This window comes from Neofelis nebulosa, chromosome 4, assembly GCF_028018385.1.
Source record: "Neofelis nebulosa isolate mNeoNeb1 chromosome 4, mNeoNeb1.pri, whole genome shotgun sequence".
In the NCBI taxonomy this organism is placed as follows: Eukaryota; Metazoa; Chordata; class Mammalia; order Carnivora; family Felidae; genus Neofelis; species Neofelis nebulosa.
In genome coordinates, this window is record NC_080785.1 from 143,317,751 (window position 1) to 143,335,015 (window position 17,265).

The following is a 17,265-nucleotide window of genomic DNA, read 5'->3' on the forward strand; positions in this document are numbered from 1 at the left end:
AAAAAATGTGTTGTATGGAAACCAATTTGACCATAAATTTCATAATAAAAAAATAAATAAACATGATACAAATTTCAATTTTTTATTGATTTGAGTGATGAAAGACTTTAAAATGTTCACTGACCTTTCATCTATGATTTTCCTTTACTTGTGCAGTTTATTGCTAATTTTATATTGAGTCTTTTTAAAATGATGTATTAATGTCATCTCCTGGTATCTAAGTTGGAAAAAATGGTTTTTTAAAAAAAAGCACAGAATGTAAATATTTTAGGAATGTCTTCTGTCTGAAAAGTTTACGACAGCTTCTGGCAGAAGATGTCAAAATAACATTTGGAACCATGGGCATTGATGTTCTTGGCAAATTATTGTTTTTTCTTCAGGCTTCCATTTGCAGAATAATAATATCTTACAAAAATGGGAAATGTTTTATTTTTATTTTTTTTAATGTTTATTTTTTGAGAGAGCACAAGCTAGGGAGGGGCAGAAAGAGAGGGAGACACAGAATCTGAAGCAGGCTCCAGGCTCTGAGCTGTCAGCACAGAGCCCAATGGGGGATGCAGGACTTGAACTCATGAACTGCAAGATCCCCACCTGAGCCAAAGTTGGATGGCTTAACTGACTAAGCTACCCAGGCACCCCAGCAAGTGTTTTTTAAATGATAAATAACCATTTAGAGAAAGAAAGGAAAGGAAACTGAAAAGTAAATATTGTACAATGATATTTTCCTTTCAGGATCAAATGAAAGTACAGAAATACAATAGTTAATAATTGAATGCAATAGTTCTCAACTCTGGCATATATAATAATCATCTGCCATGCTTTTAATTTGTGGGGTTTTTTGTGGGGGGGGGGGGTGGGCTGTATGTGACAGCCTCAGATTCTTCAACACCGCTGGGTGCTCAGTGGTTAAATTCAGTTCTGACACAAGCTCCCAGTTAGTGTTAGACCCCACGGGTTAAAGGCTCAGTCCCTTGAGACCTCCCACACTTCGGACACTCATTGCAATAGAGCACCCTGGCTACTCATAATTCTGACCAATAGTCAGAGACACCTCCCCACCCCCGGAGGTTTCCTTAACACTCAAGTTCAATAATTGCTAAAATGACTCAGAACTCATGACAGAAAGCGTTAGAGTTACTACAACTGTTTTATTATGAAACATACAACTCAGGAACCACCAAGGAGAGCTGCATATGTCAAGGTATCAGATAAAGGGGTGCTGAGCTTCCAGAGCCCATACCCTCCCAGCACCTTGATGTCTTTACCAACCCTGATCTCTTAACCCCACTATTTAGGGGTTACATGAGAGTTCCTAATTAAGTAGGCACATTTGATTAATCGTTGGCTATTGGTGGTTGAACATTCCAACCTTTTAATCACATGATTGGTTTCTCTGGCAACCAGCCCCTATTTTGGAGTATCTAGGGACCCACCAAGAACCACCTTATTAGCATAGACTAAGGTAAGGTTGAAAGTGTGTTATGGGATTAAAAAAAAAAAAATCTATCACTTCTGTCAGGAAGTTCCAAGGGTTTTAGGAGCTCTGTGTCAGGAATCAAGGATGAAGAGCAAATATTTATGTATATTTCAAATATATAACCCAGATAGTCATTGGGATTGTTTCTGAATATTATGGTTTTCCTTCCAGATATATGGTAGAATTTCACTTTCTCACCCTTACCCTTTTATTAGGTTGGACCTATGACTTGTTTTACCAGTAAAGATGAACAGAAGTGACATGGTCACTTTAGGAAGAAGCTTTAGGAATTAATGTGCCAGGAGTGCCTGGGTGGCTCAGTCGGTTAAGCGTCTGACTTCAGCTCAGCTCATGATCTCACGGTTCATGAGTTCAAGCCCCGCATTGGGCTCTGTGCTGATAGGTCAGAGCCTGGAACCTGCTTCAGATTCTGTGTCTCCCTCTGTCTCTCTGCCCCACGCCCATTTGTGCACTGTCTCTCTCAAAAATAAACACTAAAAAAAATTTAAAAAGAAAAGAAATTAGTGTGCCAGTCACCATGTTCCCATCTCAGTGCCCTGGTGGTTAGGGAAGAACGTAGCATCCTGGGTACTTGAGTTACTAGAGTTAAATGGAACATCTTGGTATTCCATGGAACTTGCGTGAACAAAATATGATCTTTTGCTTTTACATTAAGCTTCTGAGATTTAAGGGTTATTTATTATTATAACCTAACTCATCCTGACTGATACAAGCTTTAAAATAAAACTCAATCACAGATTAATGTGTTTATTTTCCTAGTTTGCTAAGGCTTGTTATCAGTAATGAGTATTGAATTTTATTGAATGCTGTTTTTTCTCTCTCTGTCGAATTGATCATGTTTTTCATCTTAATCTGATAATGTCATGGATTTCATCACAGATATTCTCATGTGGAAATATCTTTCCATTCTTGAGATAACCCCTGTTGATCATCTTAGACGTTCTATACGTTGCTAGATATTGCTAGATATTGCTATACATTGCTATACATTTTCTATTTTTTTAGGAATTCTTAATATATGTCCATTAATTAGACTAATTTATAATTCTTTTGTTTCCATTCTTATATAAGGTCAAATTTGATAAATTAAGTTGGGGAGCTTTTACTCTTTTTTCTCATCTCAGTATGTATTGAGTTCTTTAAATGTTTGATTAAAACTTGTCTTTAAAATATCTGGACCTGGTGCTTTTTGGTGTATGGATTTTTGAACTTCAGTACAAGTTGTGTAATGGTTATAGGTATTTTTAGCTTTCCTGTTTTTTTCTTGAGTCAATTTTAATATTTCCATTCTAGAAAAGTGTCACTTTGTTTTAAATTTAATATAAGAGGGCTATAAAAGTTGTATGAGTTTTTTATAGAGAGAGATATAGAGGAATATATATGTAGTTTTTTTCTCTACCATATCTGTACAATGTTAATATTATATTTTTATTTCTAATATGTACTTTTCTTAACCAATTTTTCCAGAAGTTTTCTATTAGTCTCTTCAAAGAATCCAATTTTTGCTTTAGTTGATACTCTAAAGGTTCTATTTTAGTTATTCTCTTAATTTTTACCTTCTTTCTACTTTGTGAATATATTATTTTCCTGATTTCTTGAGTTGAATGTTTAACTTATTAAGCTTAATCTCACTTTTTTAATAAGTAATTTAAGGCTATACATTTAGATCCAAATCAAGTTTTTGTATGTAGTACTTGTTTAACCTTAGCTAGTTTGGAAGTTGTAGGTTCCATTTGTATTCTTTTGGGGATTATAACCTTTACATTTATAAATTTGTAACCTGTATATTGACCTTAACAATGTTGAAAGTCACTAGCCCATCCCCTTACAAAGCAAGCACCTTAGATACCTTTCACTTCATTTGCACCCCTCCCATCTCATCGTTTCTTCTTGTATCTCTCCATTTGGGGTAATTTCCTCAGATCACTATTCCTTAGCTATAGCTAATATGTTGTTTTCCCAGTCCTTTTTTTTTTCAATGAAATAAACTTTTTAAAATTTTGGTATTGTTTATGATATCCTATTTTATTGTGGTTTTAAATAATACTTATTTTATAGTGGTTTTCCGATTGCTCTAATAGCTCTAATAGTTTTCTAAAGAAGCTGTTCCTTCTGTTTCTTACATCTGCTGACTCTCCCTCCCTCCTTCCTTACATTGGTAAGTGACTTTGGAAAGTGTGTTTGTCCTCATTGAGGTGTGTTTTACCTCTGGAAGAGCTTTGCATTCTCTTCTGTCTACCTCAAGGCTTTTGGCTTCCAGCTTTTTCACCGAGATAGGACCAGTTTTTAAATGTCTTTCTTAAGCTTGGAATTTCCTTGCCATAAGGGTAGTTTAAACTCAGACGAAATTCACATACATGGCTTTAGTTTGGGGTTTTGATTTCTCATAGTAGACTTTTCCTCAACCCTGGAGCCTGGCTAGAGACCAGCTTTTTTTTTTTGCCTGAAGCAGTGAAAGAGTGTCTTACCTGTGTCATGGAGGAGGACAGTCATTTCAGGGTCTGGTTTTATGCAGAAATCTCGGGTCTAGTTTCTCATCTTAGGTAAGCCCAAGGCCACATCTACTGTCCCCACATAGGTGTTAGAGTCCTGGGACCTCTGCCCATAATTTTATATGCATACACACACATATTAGGATCTGATCCTTGTATTTATTTAGGACAGATCTCCTTTCCTCTCCTCCCCCTGCTCCCCACACACTTTGACATCAACTGATTGCTGGTCAGCTATGGCTTGTATTTCCTCTTCATTTAATGCCTCATCAACAACCTACTCTTATCATTTAAACTTCATTTTTTTCAAACTTATGTGTTTGTAGCAGGCAGAAAATATTCATTAGCTCAATCCACATTACTGATAGAATCCTTTACTTTCTAATAAAGGAAGAATAATCATTAACCAAAAATATAGAAATGTAATAATGGCTAATGATTGATAGGCCAACTGAAAGATGAGAGTGAACTAATTGAGGAAAGCTGTTTAGAGGTTCTCTCATTTAATATCTATTCAACATGTACTATATAAGATTGTAGACACACTGTTCTAGATCCTGGAGGTACAAAGATAGAGAATATACAATGTCTTGATACTTTTGGGGAGTCCTAGCAGGCTGATCTTTACATGTGGGTTTTGTTACTCTTCCACAGATAGAGTTTTTGCAACTGATCAGTACTGTGCTACTTACCAGCTGTGTGATCTCAGGACTTAAGATGTCTTCATCGGCTAGGCTTCACAGGGGACAATATGGAAGATCTTCAGTAGCTAAAAGCAGCAGGCCATATAAACCTATTCTGCTGATTTCTTATTTTCCCCAAGAGGGCTGCTTAAAGGAGGGTAAAGACATGCTAAGCATTAAAGAATTACTGTAGAATGTGGCTGAGTATTCAAAAAGGAACAAAGACAACCATGAGTGATACCAGTCCATTCTGGTGATGTCAGTGGCAGGGACACTCAGAAAGAAGGGCCTTCCCAGTACTTTTAATCAAGTGGTTCAAAGAGAACATGATCAAGAGAGGCCTTCAGATCAATTGTGTTATTGTTTCTATCAACAGTGAACAGAGGGAATAACACATAACCATCCTAGGTCGTTGGTTGGCCTTATGGTGGAAATGATGCACCTCTCCTCTGAATCAAGTCTTACACGAGCACTCCAGGAAGTTAAAGATGATGGGTGCATCATTTTGCACCATTTTGCATTCCTCTTGCACCGTAATTATGCTTCATGAGTGTATCAAAAGCTTTTTCTTGTCCCTAGTACATTGTCACATGCTCCTGGAAGATGCCCTGTGCTGTGGCTAAAGAATACAGGAGATTTTTCTCTGAACGGGAGCAGCAGGAACATGCTGGAATTGCACTGCAGGCGCCTTACCAGCTACTCAGTCCCTTCAGGCATTCAGCACCTTCTCTTCCTGTTGACTGAGGGAAAGTGTATGGGAATGACTTGAGCCTGCTCATTGACTACCTGGAAAGGAGGAAAAGGCAACTGGAAGGCTTGGAGACACCAAGTCTTTGGCTAGCAAGTGATCATTCCTCATTTCAAGGCACAAATACCCCCTGTCATGGGCAAACTGCCTCCACTTCTTCCAACCCCTGGAAAAGGGATCCTTCTCAGGCCCTCATCCCCCTGCCCCCCTTCCTGCCAAGTTCCCCTCATTAAGGGACAGGCCAGGTGGCACTCTACACCACCAGTTCTTCAGTCAGTGCTGCACAAGCAGACAGCTCAACCCAGGTCTTTGGTGAACTAAGAAAAGCTCCCTGAGCCAGGAGAACAAGATGGCTGCTGCCCCAATGGCAGCCTCACCCTCCTTCAAGGACCAAGGCCCCTGCTGACCTGCAGCACTGATGTCCAGGCAGTGGATATGAATGTGTTTCCCTTCTGTTCGATACATGGTCCTGTGGAAACGTTTTTCATATTTGGAGTCTCTTTGTGCCAAACTAGAGATTTGTGGAAGGTCATTGTTACAGATATGGGATCTCAAAGTTGTTCAATAATATACATATTAAAATACAATACAAACTTTTAACTTTTTTTTAAAAGATACAGTGTTTTTCTTTAGGGAGTTCATAGTCTATCAAAGAGAATGATATAGTACAAATATAATATAGAATGGTAGGAGAAATGCTTACAGAAGTGTGTGTAATTTCTGTGGAGTCTGCAAGTAATCTCCAGGTCCCCTCTTTGCCTGTTAGAGTTAGATACTTGATAGAGTGGATGATGTTTCCAAAAGTTGCTGTAGAACAAGTGAAAGGCCCCAAAGCAGACACATGTACAGGGGATCCCACTGGTATTTTGGTTTGGCTAGAGAAATAGGAGTGAGTGAAGAATGATGGCAGATGAAGGCAGAGAAGTAGGCACAGGTTTTCAGATTTTATTCTGTAGCAAGCGGTTCATTGTGTATGTAAATTAGGAAGATAACACTGGTGGTTGTCTTTCTACAGATGTGTTAAGATGCTGAGAGGAAAACTAGAAGGCGTGAGCCAAATTAAGAGGCTGTCGCAGTGAGGCCAGTGATGATGGATTTCCGAAAGCACGAGGAGAGGTGAAGAGGAAGGAGCAGTGGATTTCAGAAATGGAGACTCAGAGAAGATTTCAGAGTTAGTATAAACTGAGAACAGGAACAGTGTTAAGTACACCAAAATTTATTGAACGTTAACATATGGCAGGCATTTTACCAAATCCCTGTAGCTCACACAACATCATAAGACAAATGATAATTTATAGATGAGAACACAGTCTCAGAGAAGCTCATGAATAGCCCAGCATTGCACCTGTGGGGCTGTAACCCAGGGCTGCCTGGCTCCCAAGCTTGATTCTTCCCACTCCTTTTATTGCCTCTCGGTAGGGATTTTTTTTATTATTATTATTCTAATCATTTTTTCCATGGAAGTCTGCCTCATATTGTAGTTTTATAAAGTGAAAGGATGAGCAATTCAAGAGTCTCTAAATAACTATAATTTGAAGCTTCAAATTACTTCTCAACTGTAAGCTAATTAAATCTTGCAAGGCTGGCCCCTCTAAAGTTGAAAACGATTTGGCATCTCTTTCCATGTCATTAGGCTACATCTATCTTCACAGTGTGACGATTCCGCACCCTGCATTTTCTGTTGGTCGACATGTGGTTTGAGGGCGGTGGGGCAAAGGGTGATAATTATTCCCATCCCCTCTGGTGAAATTTATCAGAAACTAATTCAGAAGCTGTGCTCTCATCACTAAGCTAGTTCACAGTTCAAAAACCAGTGATCGCTCAGGGATGTCTGACAAATACGGTGTCACCATAAATTGAAGAAATAGGAAGCCAGTAGCAATTATTGATGGTTGAGTGCAGGAGAAGTTCTTTTGGGCTTTTCACGTAAGTGAGTAGAAAAGATCTGATTTTAATAAACAAGATGGAATCCTGTCACCAGCTTTTCCTGCCAACTGGATTCTTCCTTTCCTACCAACCAAATTCGTAAGCATCCTTTCCTTTTCTTTAAACAGTAATCATGGGGACTAAAGGAACACTGAGAGGCATGAAGCTCAAAAATAGCCCGAGCCCACCCCTCCTATCATGCCTTACACAGGGGTTAAATGGGATTTCTGGACCAAAGGTGAGGGGGTTGTACGTCGTAGTGGTTTAGAGGACAGATGCTAGAACCAGACTGCCTAGAGTTGAAACCTGGTTCGCACACTCACTAGCCACGTGATCTTAGGCAAGTTGCTTACTGTCCCTATGCCTCAGTTTCTTCATCTATAGAGTGGAAAGAATAAGACACACCCCATGGGTTTGTTTGAAGATTACAATGTAATGTAAAGAACTCAGAACAGCAGCTGGCACAGAGTAAGCCCTGTATAAGTGTTTATTATTATTACTATCATTCTTGACATTTATAAGCAATAACTTCTATTTTAGTGTGTTGTGGTGATTGTTATTAGGCTTAGACAATAAAATATTTGATTTCTTATTTCCAGTAAGCAAATTTTTGAGTAGAATAAGAATAGACAGTCTCTTTTATGTTTATCCATTATGACGTTTTGCTCTGATTTTGTTGTGTAAATCTTTCAAATAGAAAAGATTTAAAACTGAACTGTAAGTTCTAAAACTGGTAACTAAAATTGAATGTGGTTTTTGTGCTTTTAAAAAATAGATTCTTTATTAAATTGGAAACAATTTAATGCACCCACATTCCTTCTGCTTTAAGTAACCTATAGAAAATTAAAATGACTACCAAGGTGGAATTAACCATATTTGTGATTGGCAAAGGAAAGTCACAAACAGCTTTCATGCAGCACGTGTAGCTATTTTAATGGATGTTCCAGACTGGTCCATAAACCCACCCGGTTGCTGCACTGTTCCACAGATGGCCACTTAAACAATTTAATATCACTAAAATGGTTCTGGTAAAGAATTCTTTAAAACACACTGCAATGATTTGTCATTTTGAGCTGTCTGAAATACCATCATTGCCCTAATGGCCCATGGTCAGAACATTTTTCTCCAAATGTGTTTTTTCCCTCCTACTGACTCTCCTTCTTCTGTTCAAACCCTCTTCTTTCATCTGTGTGTTCTTAATAACCACTAAGCAAGCTTAAGTTTCATTCATAGTGTCCAGCCTCCACTAGATTTCCTTGCCTTGCTCCCTAAGACCTTGATTTGAGAAGCATCCTGTCTTCAAATCTTACCCTTTGTGAGTCCACTTCAGAAACTTTTAGGTAACCTTTTCTTCAAGTTCTGAGGGCTACTTGATTGTAGGAGGAGGGCAGCTTGACAGAGGGATTCACAGTGCAAAGACTCAGTGGTGAGCAGCCTATGGGACGTGTACAGTGAGGAGGTGCTCCTACAAGGTACAGCATGTTGCACAGTGAGCCGTGCCCTCAGCTGTGGCAGTGGGAACGTGGGTAGATGTATCACAGAGGCACCACAGCTCCTCGCTGGTGTCCCCGGCAGACCATGCTAATCGATCATGGCAACCTTGCAATCCTTCTTAACAGAGCACTCCAGTCACTACCAGTCATTTGATGTTGGCACATAAGATGAAACCTATTTGCCATCCGGGATATGATTTCTGCAAAAGACATAAAGTTTTCTTCAAATGGATTTTTCTTATATTGATTCTCCATAAAAAAAAAAAAAAAAAAAAAAAAACCCTGAGGACAAAACATTAAATCTCAACTTTGTGAAGGCATTTCTTTAGCGGGGGAAATATAATATGGTACGGAACATCAGACATCTCAAGCAAGCCTTTGGCAAGTGCTAGATTCAGTCAGTTCATAGCCGAATTTTTTGACACGTGCATAAGTGCTGACATTCAGTGCTGGTGCTTCAGGTGAGATCAATGTACTGTAGATACCAGACTGAGTTGACATTCTCTTATAGACATTCAGAACCCAGATTGTATTCTTGTCATACCAAGAGCCATCCTCTTTTTGTACAAAGGTGGATGATCAAGAGTGGCTCATTTCTCAGGAGCTTTGATTTTGCTCAAACGCTTGGAGAAATGCTTTGTTATAACCTTAAAGATCTGGAATATGAGCAAAACTTAGTTCACAGTTAACACATAAAGCACAGATATGCCTTATTTAGACTATGCTAAGCATTTTCCATACATTATCACATCTGATCCCCCTAGCAATTCTACAAGGTAGATAGAGCCTACTTTTGTTCCTAAGATGTCCTAAGATGTCCTAAGATGAGGACATTGAGAAGAGAGAGCCCTAATTTGCCCAAAGCGCTATAGCTAATAAATGGAAGAACCACGATTTGTGTTCAGATAGTCCGAAAAGCCTGTTCTCTTCTCCCACACTGCCTTCAGTTGAATTGCAAGTTTTATAATTCTCCTTATTTGAAGGTTCATACCATCCAGTCCTGCCTCTGGCTCCAAAGAAGCAAGCCCTTTGGGACCTCATTGGGTAGTAACTTCTAAAGCTTGAGCCTTGGCATAAGGCATCTGACAAATCATAGCCTCACCACCATGAGCAGAATAATAAAGAACCCCGGTTAAGGTTAGGCTTAAATAATATAGCAAGAATGCATTAGGACCTAGGAATAGAGTGGATATTTCAGAAGGTAGCCAAAAAGAGGTAGGGATTGAAAAGAATTGAAAGCCCAAGGAGTGCTTTTCCAGTGAAGTCAGCCATGTTTCTCAAAATGTGGTCATGGGAACCCCTGCATTAGAAGTGCCAGGAAGTCCCAAGTTCAGAAATATCTCCCCCATGTTGCCTTGTTTCAGTTAATGATTTTTCTTAACATTCTGTCAGCTGGGGAGCTGTCAACTATGAGGCAGTTAGATTGCTTTTAGTTGAGATTTGCAACCTGACAAATCAGGAATAGGGAAAAAAGCCTTTGGCTTCTGAAGCTCAGAAAGAAGATGGGAGTGTGTGAAGGTCAGGGTTGGGACAATATTAGAATGCGAAAGAGTGGGGGAGTCAGAGATGGTATGAGGATCGTGAAAACCTGAAGGGTAGGAAGGTAGCCGTAGGGGTCCTTGTGAATCTGCCTTGTGTCCCTCTGTTTTCTGTGTTCTGCTGGTCTCTCCCTACTCTAGGCCAGAACGAAGGGCCTTGCAGGCCTTGGTGCTCTCTCACCAGTTTCCAGACCCTCTCCTCTTGGGCTGCAGTAACTCCAGGAAGGACATCCTCCAGTAACATCCACGGCCATGCCTTTACCACCCCAAATATCTGACAGAAAAGCTATAAAACTTTTACGAGGGAATAATCAATGTCCAGATTTTTTTACATCCCCACAGTCTTGCCATATGGTCACTGTTTGTGACACACGGGATCCCCACAGGGCCAGTATCCCAGCCCCAAGCACGATGTAGGTTCCTGGCCACAGTCAGGACTTACGCTAGTGCTTGCCAAGATGGCTGCTGTCATCTTTTAGAAGTTACTCCATACTTCCTGATTACTGTTGCTTATGAAAAACATTTGCTTCAACTATTTCACCTCTTTTAATTCTGATTGTAGGTCTTCATACATGCAACATGAGCATTTCTAGCTGAGAAAGACTAATTCAGGTATTTTGGTCCAATTTAAGTACCAGCAGTGGTTGGGCATAGCAACAGATGGCATAAAAAGGGCTAGCCTCCTGTTTTCACAAGAACCTTGCAAGTGAGGTATTATTAGCCCCATTTTACAGATGAAGAAATGAATGCTCTGACAATTACTTGTTCAAGTTTCACAGATAGTGACCAGGATTTAAAGCTAACCTGGCCTGCTCCCATGGCCTGTGCTCACTCCAGTTGCCCTTTGGAGATGCCAGGTGATGACAGTATGGCCCTTATAACACACACAGCTCTCCTCTGCCAGTGCTGCTGCTCTCCCTCCTTCGGGAAGGGTGACGGTGTCGTTAGGCCTGCAAGCAGTGACCCATGTGTCGGCAGCATTCTTTCACAACCACTTTTACCTTCCGGTTTTCCTTGATCCTCCTCCCTTTCCTTGTGTGTTTTGACTTCCCCATTCGCCTCCTTCCAGAATCAGGTGTTTCCTGGCTTTCCTTCCCCTGCCAACACTCATAACCACTTTTCATCTGTTAACTGCTTAGATGTTGAGGTGCACCTTGTTGAATGAATCCTAAGTGGAGAGTGCCCATTATAAATACAGTTGCCTTGGGGCGCCTGGGTGGCTCAGGTTAAGCATCCGACTTCGGCTCAGGTCATGATCTCACAGTTCATGGGTTTGAGCCCTGCATTGGGCTCTGTGCTGACACCTCAGAGCCTGGAGCCTGCTTCAGAGTCTGTGTCTCCTGATCTCTGCCCCTCCCCTGCTCATGCTCTGTCTCTCAAAAATAAAAAATAAATGTTAAAAAATTTAAAAATAATAATAAAAAATAAATGCAGTTGTCTTTAAAAATAATGTGGTGTATTAGTGAAACCAAAGGTTGCTTTTTATAGACTTTCTGCAAAATCAAATAGGCCCTTGTCATTTGTAGGTTAAAATGCTTTGAAATTTAGAATCAGCTGATGCTCCTCTTTCAGAGGAGGTGAGAGAAGCACGTAGATGTTTAAACATATGATCATGTGGAAGAGTTGTCACCACTGTGGATTATGCTTTGTACCTGCCATCTTCTTATATCTAAAAAATGTTAGCTACAGCCAAGTGTTGCCACATTCAAAGCTACTCCCTGTTCTTTTGTTACCTTATTTCAATTAAAATGAAAAAGGTGTTGAAATGACTAATACTCTAGTACCAAGAGCATCACAGACCAAAACAGGTAATTTTATGCTATTGCTATAGAAACAGCAGTAAAAGAAATGAGCATAAACCTTGCTTTTAAATTATTCAGTTATTCTTTTAGACCCTTGGTGCCATAATAGACACTCTCCTTTTAAGTAAACAAGGAATGGAACATCTATTAATGTAGATTTTTACTTTGCATTAAGATTTTTTTAAAAGCTAAAACCATGCCTTACAGAAAAGTAAAGATTAAGTGGGTTTTCCCAAATGCAACCTCAGTTTAGAATTCATGCAGATGTTTCTGTAAGTCCATTGTCTCTAGACACAGCCTTATGATTTTGTTATCTAATTTGGCCAACATTAATACAGCTAATATTTACTGAGCACCTACTGTATGGCAGGCATCTGCTAGTCACATTGCCGCTGCACCTCTCATATTCTGCACGCTCATATTCTGAAGGAGAAGGCAGAGAAAAGCAAGTACATAACTACAAATCTGGTAAGTACTCTGAAGGAAACAGGCAAAGGATTAACCAAGGTGGTACCTGTTCTTAGGTAGGGCAATAAGGATATTTAAATTAAGACTTGAAGGAGGATGAAAAACCAGCTGTGGAAGGAAAAAGGTAGCCACAGAAAGAAAAGCCCTGTGCAAATTCCTGTCACAAGAGTATACCAGGTGTGAAGCTGTACAGTGGTACAAATGAGGTTGGCATGCATGCTGCTTTATCTCCCTTCCACCCCTCCAGATCCACGGACTGTCTTCTCTCATGTGCTCTGTATCCAGGGCAGCACATGCCTTCTGTTCCCCCACATCACATTGTATTAATCACCCAGACTCCCTCAATCTCAGGCCTTTTCAGTCAGTGGGAAGTATCATCAGGAGATCAGAAGACAGGAAGAGAGAAGTCAGGGTACTTCTTCCCTTTCCTTCTGCAGGACCCCTCCTACGAGGATCCAGTTGCTCTGTCTCCAGTCCTCCTCTTGCCCTTATACACCTAGGAATGGTTATGGCTGCCCTCAGTTGTTACCTTTCAGTGTCTAACCATCCCTCATTCCCTCAACCCTGCCCATACCTCTGTGAGGAGATATTTCATGGCATTCATTTAACCCATGTAGAGTGATTTTTTTTTCCTTTGAGGTTCCTGATTATAGAGAATGAGACCTGGTAAGTGAGGCAGGATAATTTATAGACCTTGTGAGCTAGGAACGTAGATTTTGTTCTCAGAGCAGCGTGAAGTTACTGACATAAGACAGGCTAATAGATCCCCATGTAAGATGGTCACTCTGGATGCACTTGAGAGTCTTGACTAGGGAAAGGAGGATAAGAATGGAAGCAGGGAGACCAGCTGGAAGGCTGTGCAGGCAAGACATATAGTGCTTGGACCAGAGTGACAGTATAAGAGTTAGAGAAATGAGTAGATTCAACATAGAACTGATAGACTTGAAGAGAGGAAATCCCTTAGGTTTCTGATTTGAGCCTTGCTGGGAGTAGTGAGGATGGGGAATTGGGGTCTTTTTTTAAAGTTATTTAAATTCCAGTTAACATACAGTGTTATTAGTTTCAGGTGTACAATATAGTGATTCACTTCCATACATCGCCCTCTGCTCATCACAAGTGTACTCCTTAATTCCCATCACCTATATCACCCATCCCCCACCCATCTCCCCTCTGGTAACCATCAGTTTGTTCTCTATAGTTAAGAGTCTGTTTGTTGGTTTTCCTCTTGATGGGTTTCATTTGCAATGTCTGTGGAATATCCAGGAAAGATTTGAAGTAAGCAGTTTGGAGTTCAAGGAATGAATCAGGGCTAGGGATGTATTTTGAATTGTCAACATACAGAAAACATTTAAAATCAGAGTGGGGAGTGGAAAATAGTCCCCAAGGAAAAGAATGTTTGAGAGAGAGAGAGAAGAGAACCCAGAAGCTCCCAGATATAAGTCTATAGGAACTATTTGAATGCACATTTTAATTCCTCCCAGAATATTGAATAATACATAAATCTAGCTTTAGGGAAAAGAAAAAGGGAATAGTGAATGCTTCAGAAATCAAATGTGAAAATGACAGGTATTATCTTCTCCCCATAAAATTATCTTGATATCTAATTGGATATATTTTTTTTAAATTTTTTTTTCCAACGTTTTTAATTTATTTTTGGGACAGAGAGAGACAGAGCATGAACGGGGGAGGGGCAGAGAGAGAGGGAGACACAGAATCGGAAACAGGCTCCAGGCTCCGAGCCATCAGCCCAGAGCCTGACGCGGGGCTCGAACTCACGGACCGCGAGATCGTGACCTGGCTGAAGTCGGACGCTTAACCGACTGCGCCACCCAGGCGCCCCTGGATATATTTTTTAAACGAGCAGTAGTTTTGTGCCTTCTGGGAACACTTCCTTGCTTTGAAAATTGGTACAGATATAGCTCATGTGACCACATTAGCCTTGTGCTGGAAACTTGTGAATTGACTATGGAATTGAACAAGTTAATTTGCTGCTCATCTCAAGCTCTTATTTCTAACCAACAGGATTCAGGTGATGAATTCTATGTGTTGTCTATCTTAATTGGGAAATGTGTTTACATTGATAAGCTTCCAGCCTAATTCAAATGAAGGAAAGCTTTCTAATTTCACCTTTCATTTACTAAAATATTTTAAGATAAAAGAATGTATAAAAATGGCACCAATGTGTTACCACTAATGCAATCCATAATAACCAAATCTATTTGCTTTTTACTTCAAAACAATTATTAGGCTCTACAGTGAGACATTTCTTGGTGTTTTTCTTTAGTTCCTCTACAAATGATCATCCTCTGACTCCAGGGACCTATAGATTTTATTATATGGCCTTCCAGCTTGTATATTATAGCACTGAACTGTCATCCATAGCATCCATTAGAATGTTATTGACAAAATGTCCACTCGTATTGAACTAAGCACTCGATAAACCACTATAAGTAAATTGTTGTGCTCTTACCTCGAAGGATGGTCTATTGATTCCCCACATGAGTATGGGCCTAGCAGCAAAACCCTAGCTACAATTCCCTTGTGGTACCTGTGAAATGTTGCATCTCTTTTTTGAGGTCCCGAGAAGTAAAGAGTTTTTTTAAACCTTCTTTTTTATATATCGTTGTCTGCGTAGATTATTTATTTTATTTCAGATAGTAAACTACTAATCATTGCTTTGTCCATATGGGCTAAAGCTCTTCCATTTAGAAATTATATAATAAAAGCAATCCATACCTAAATTAAGAATCTTTGAAATCATTCTCTAAAGGTAACTGTTTTTGTGAGTGCCTGCAGAGATGAACTCTGTGTGTGTGTGGTATTATAATTCTTTTTTCCACAAAGAGAATCTACCATTTATACTTTATAGAAATTGGTTTGGTATGGTGACAGTGGGCCTACCTACTTTTATTTATCTTGGGAATCTTTCCATGTTACTACATATTAATCTGTCTCATTCTTTTTAGTAGCTGCTATATATATTATTGCCTGGGTATAGCATAACATATTTATCTAAAATTTCTCTATTTGTTTTTCTGTCCATGTTGTAATGAACGTCCATATAAGTGTATCTTTACGTACTTGTAAAATCTTCTCCATTTAAGACACGTGAGATTTTCATGTGAGTAAAAGAATGTATACGTTACCTAAAGGTTCATAATCTTCTACAGCTATAGTGATACAATCAGGAAAGCAGAGATGAAGAGGGAGGGAAAATCTGGAGGTGTTCAAGGACATTTAACAGATTCCCCCCGCCCTTGTTGGATTCTGCCAAATTTTCACTGAGGGCAAAAGTTTTAAAAAGTTTTTTCAAGACTCTAAATACTCAGAAACCCCTAATAATCAGAGTTTATGTAGTATTTTATATTGATAATTAAGCATCCTGATTTACAATTTGTGAAAAACGTACTTTTAGTGCCAAATATCTTCTTTATGGTGGTCTTCAAAACGTGATCATTTATAATGATACTATTCAGTGCAACACAATAGTCAGTTATGGAACAAGCAGTCCCCTAACCCTATGTATAAACAAAAGGTTGCAGTGCATTGGTGTTGTATTTCCTAAAATAAACATGAGTTCATTGACAATTTATGACAAAGTGTGTTTTTCGAGTGGGGGTGCTGGGAGGTAGGGTTAGGAGAGTGAGTGGTATGAGAGTTCCATGGTTTGACATCTCACTTTTATGTTAGAGAATTCTAGCATCCAGGCTGTAGCTTTTCTAAGGAAGGTGAATGTTGCTTGAAAACAGATGATCTTGAAGAAAAGGAAAGAGAAAACCCAATAAATTAGAGCTGACAAATCAATTAGAAACATACATCTGGAGGAGTAATATCCTATATTTACAAAGTGCTTCACAGTTTCTTTTTTATAATTTTGTATTTTATTGTATTTATTTATTAATATAGCCAAAAAAGACAAGAGAGTAGGACATTAAAAGGAACTATTTTTTTACATTGATTTTCTGGGGATAGTACAGAAAGGGTTTGACTATCACTCATATGCCCAAGAAATATATCATAAAATATTAACAAAGCAAACATCTGTGCACACCACCTATCCCAACAAATAGAATAGTATCTAGCACTTGATGGCTGTGTAAACAAATTTCCCTTTTTTCTCACAGGTAGCAGTGTTCTCATTTTCATGTTTATAATTTTTTTAATTTTAATTGTATTTATTTATTTATTTGTTCTTTATTTTTCAGCATGATGAATAGACAGATGTTATTATCCCCAATTTATATTTTAGCATATGTGCTGCCGAAGCGAGCACTATCCCCAATTTATAGATGAAGGAATTGAAACTCCCAAGAGGTTGACTCTAGTTCCTGAAACCCTTTGTCTTTAATAATAAAGATGTAAATATTACTGTGTTAGTTTCCTAGGGCTGCCATAATAAATCACCACAAACTAGGTGGCTTGAAACAACAGTATTATCTCACAGTTCTGGAAGCTAAAAGTCCCAGATCAAGGTGTCAGCAGGGTTAGTTCCTTCTGAAACACTTAATGAGAATCTACCATGCCCCTCTCTGCCAGCTTTTCTGGCAGTTGCCAGCAATCTTTGGCATTTCTTGGCTTATAGATGCATCACTCAAGTTTCTGGCTCTGTAGTCACAT

The 17,265-nt window shown here is 39.2% G+C and overlaps 1 protein-coding gene across 20 annotated transcripts in view; it reads left to right on the plus strand.

Annotated features, from left to right (window-relative positions):
• The window catches only part of CFAP20DC (CFAP20 domain containing), a 240,243-nt gene that overhangs the window by 51,428 nt on the left and 171,550 nt on the right, over positions 1-17,265 (plus strand). For 2 of the 20 annotated variants that reach the window (XM_058726351.1, XM_058726353.1), the window contains 2 exons: positions 6,437-6,592; positions 7,476-7,585. The exons of 15 other annotated variants lie outside the window; for them this stretch is intronic. In XM_058726351.1, the coding sequence (XP_058582334.1) occupies positions 7,566-7,585 (20 nt within the window). In that variant the 5' untranslated portion in view covers positions 6,437-6,592; positions 7,476-7,565. Of the gene's footprint in view, positions 1-5,192; positions 5,950-6,436; positions 6,593-7,475; positions 7,586-17,265 lie in introns of those variants that run through there. 3 more of the 20 variants (XM_058726350.1, XM_058726356.1, XM_058726352.1) reach the window with 3 other exon arrangements.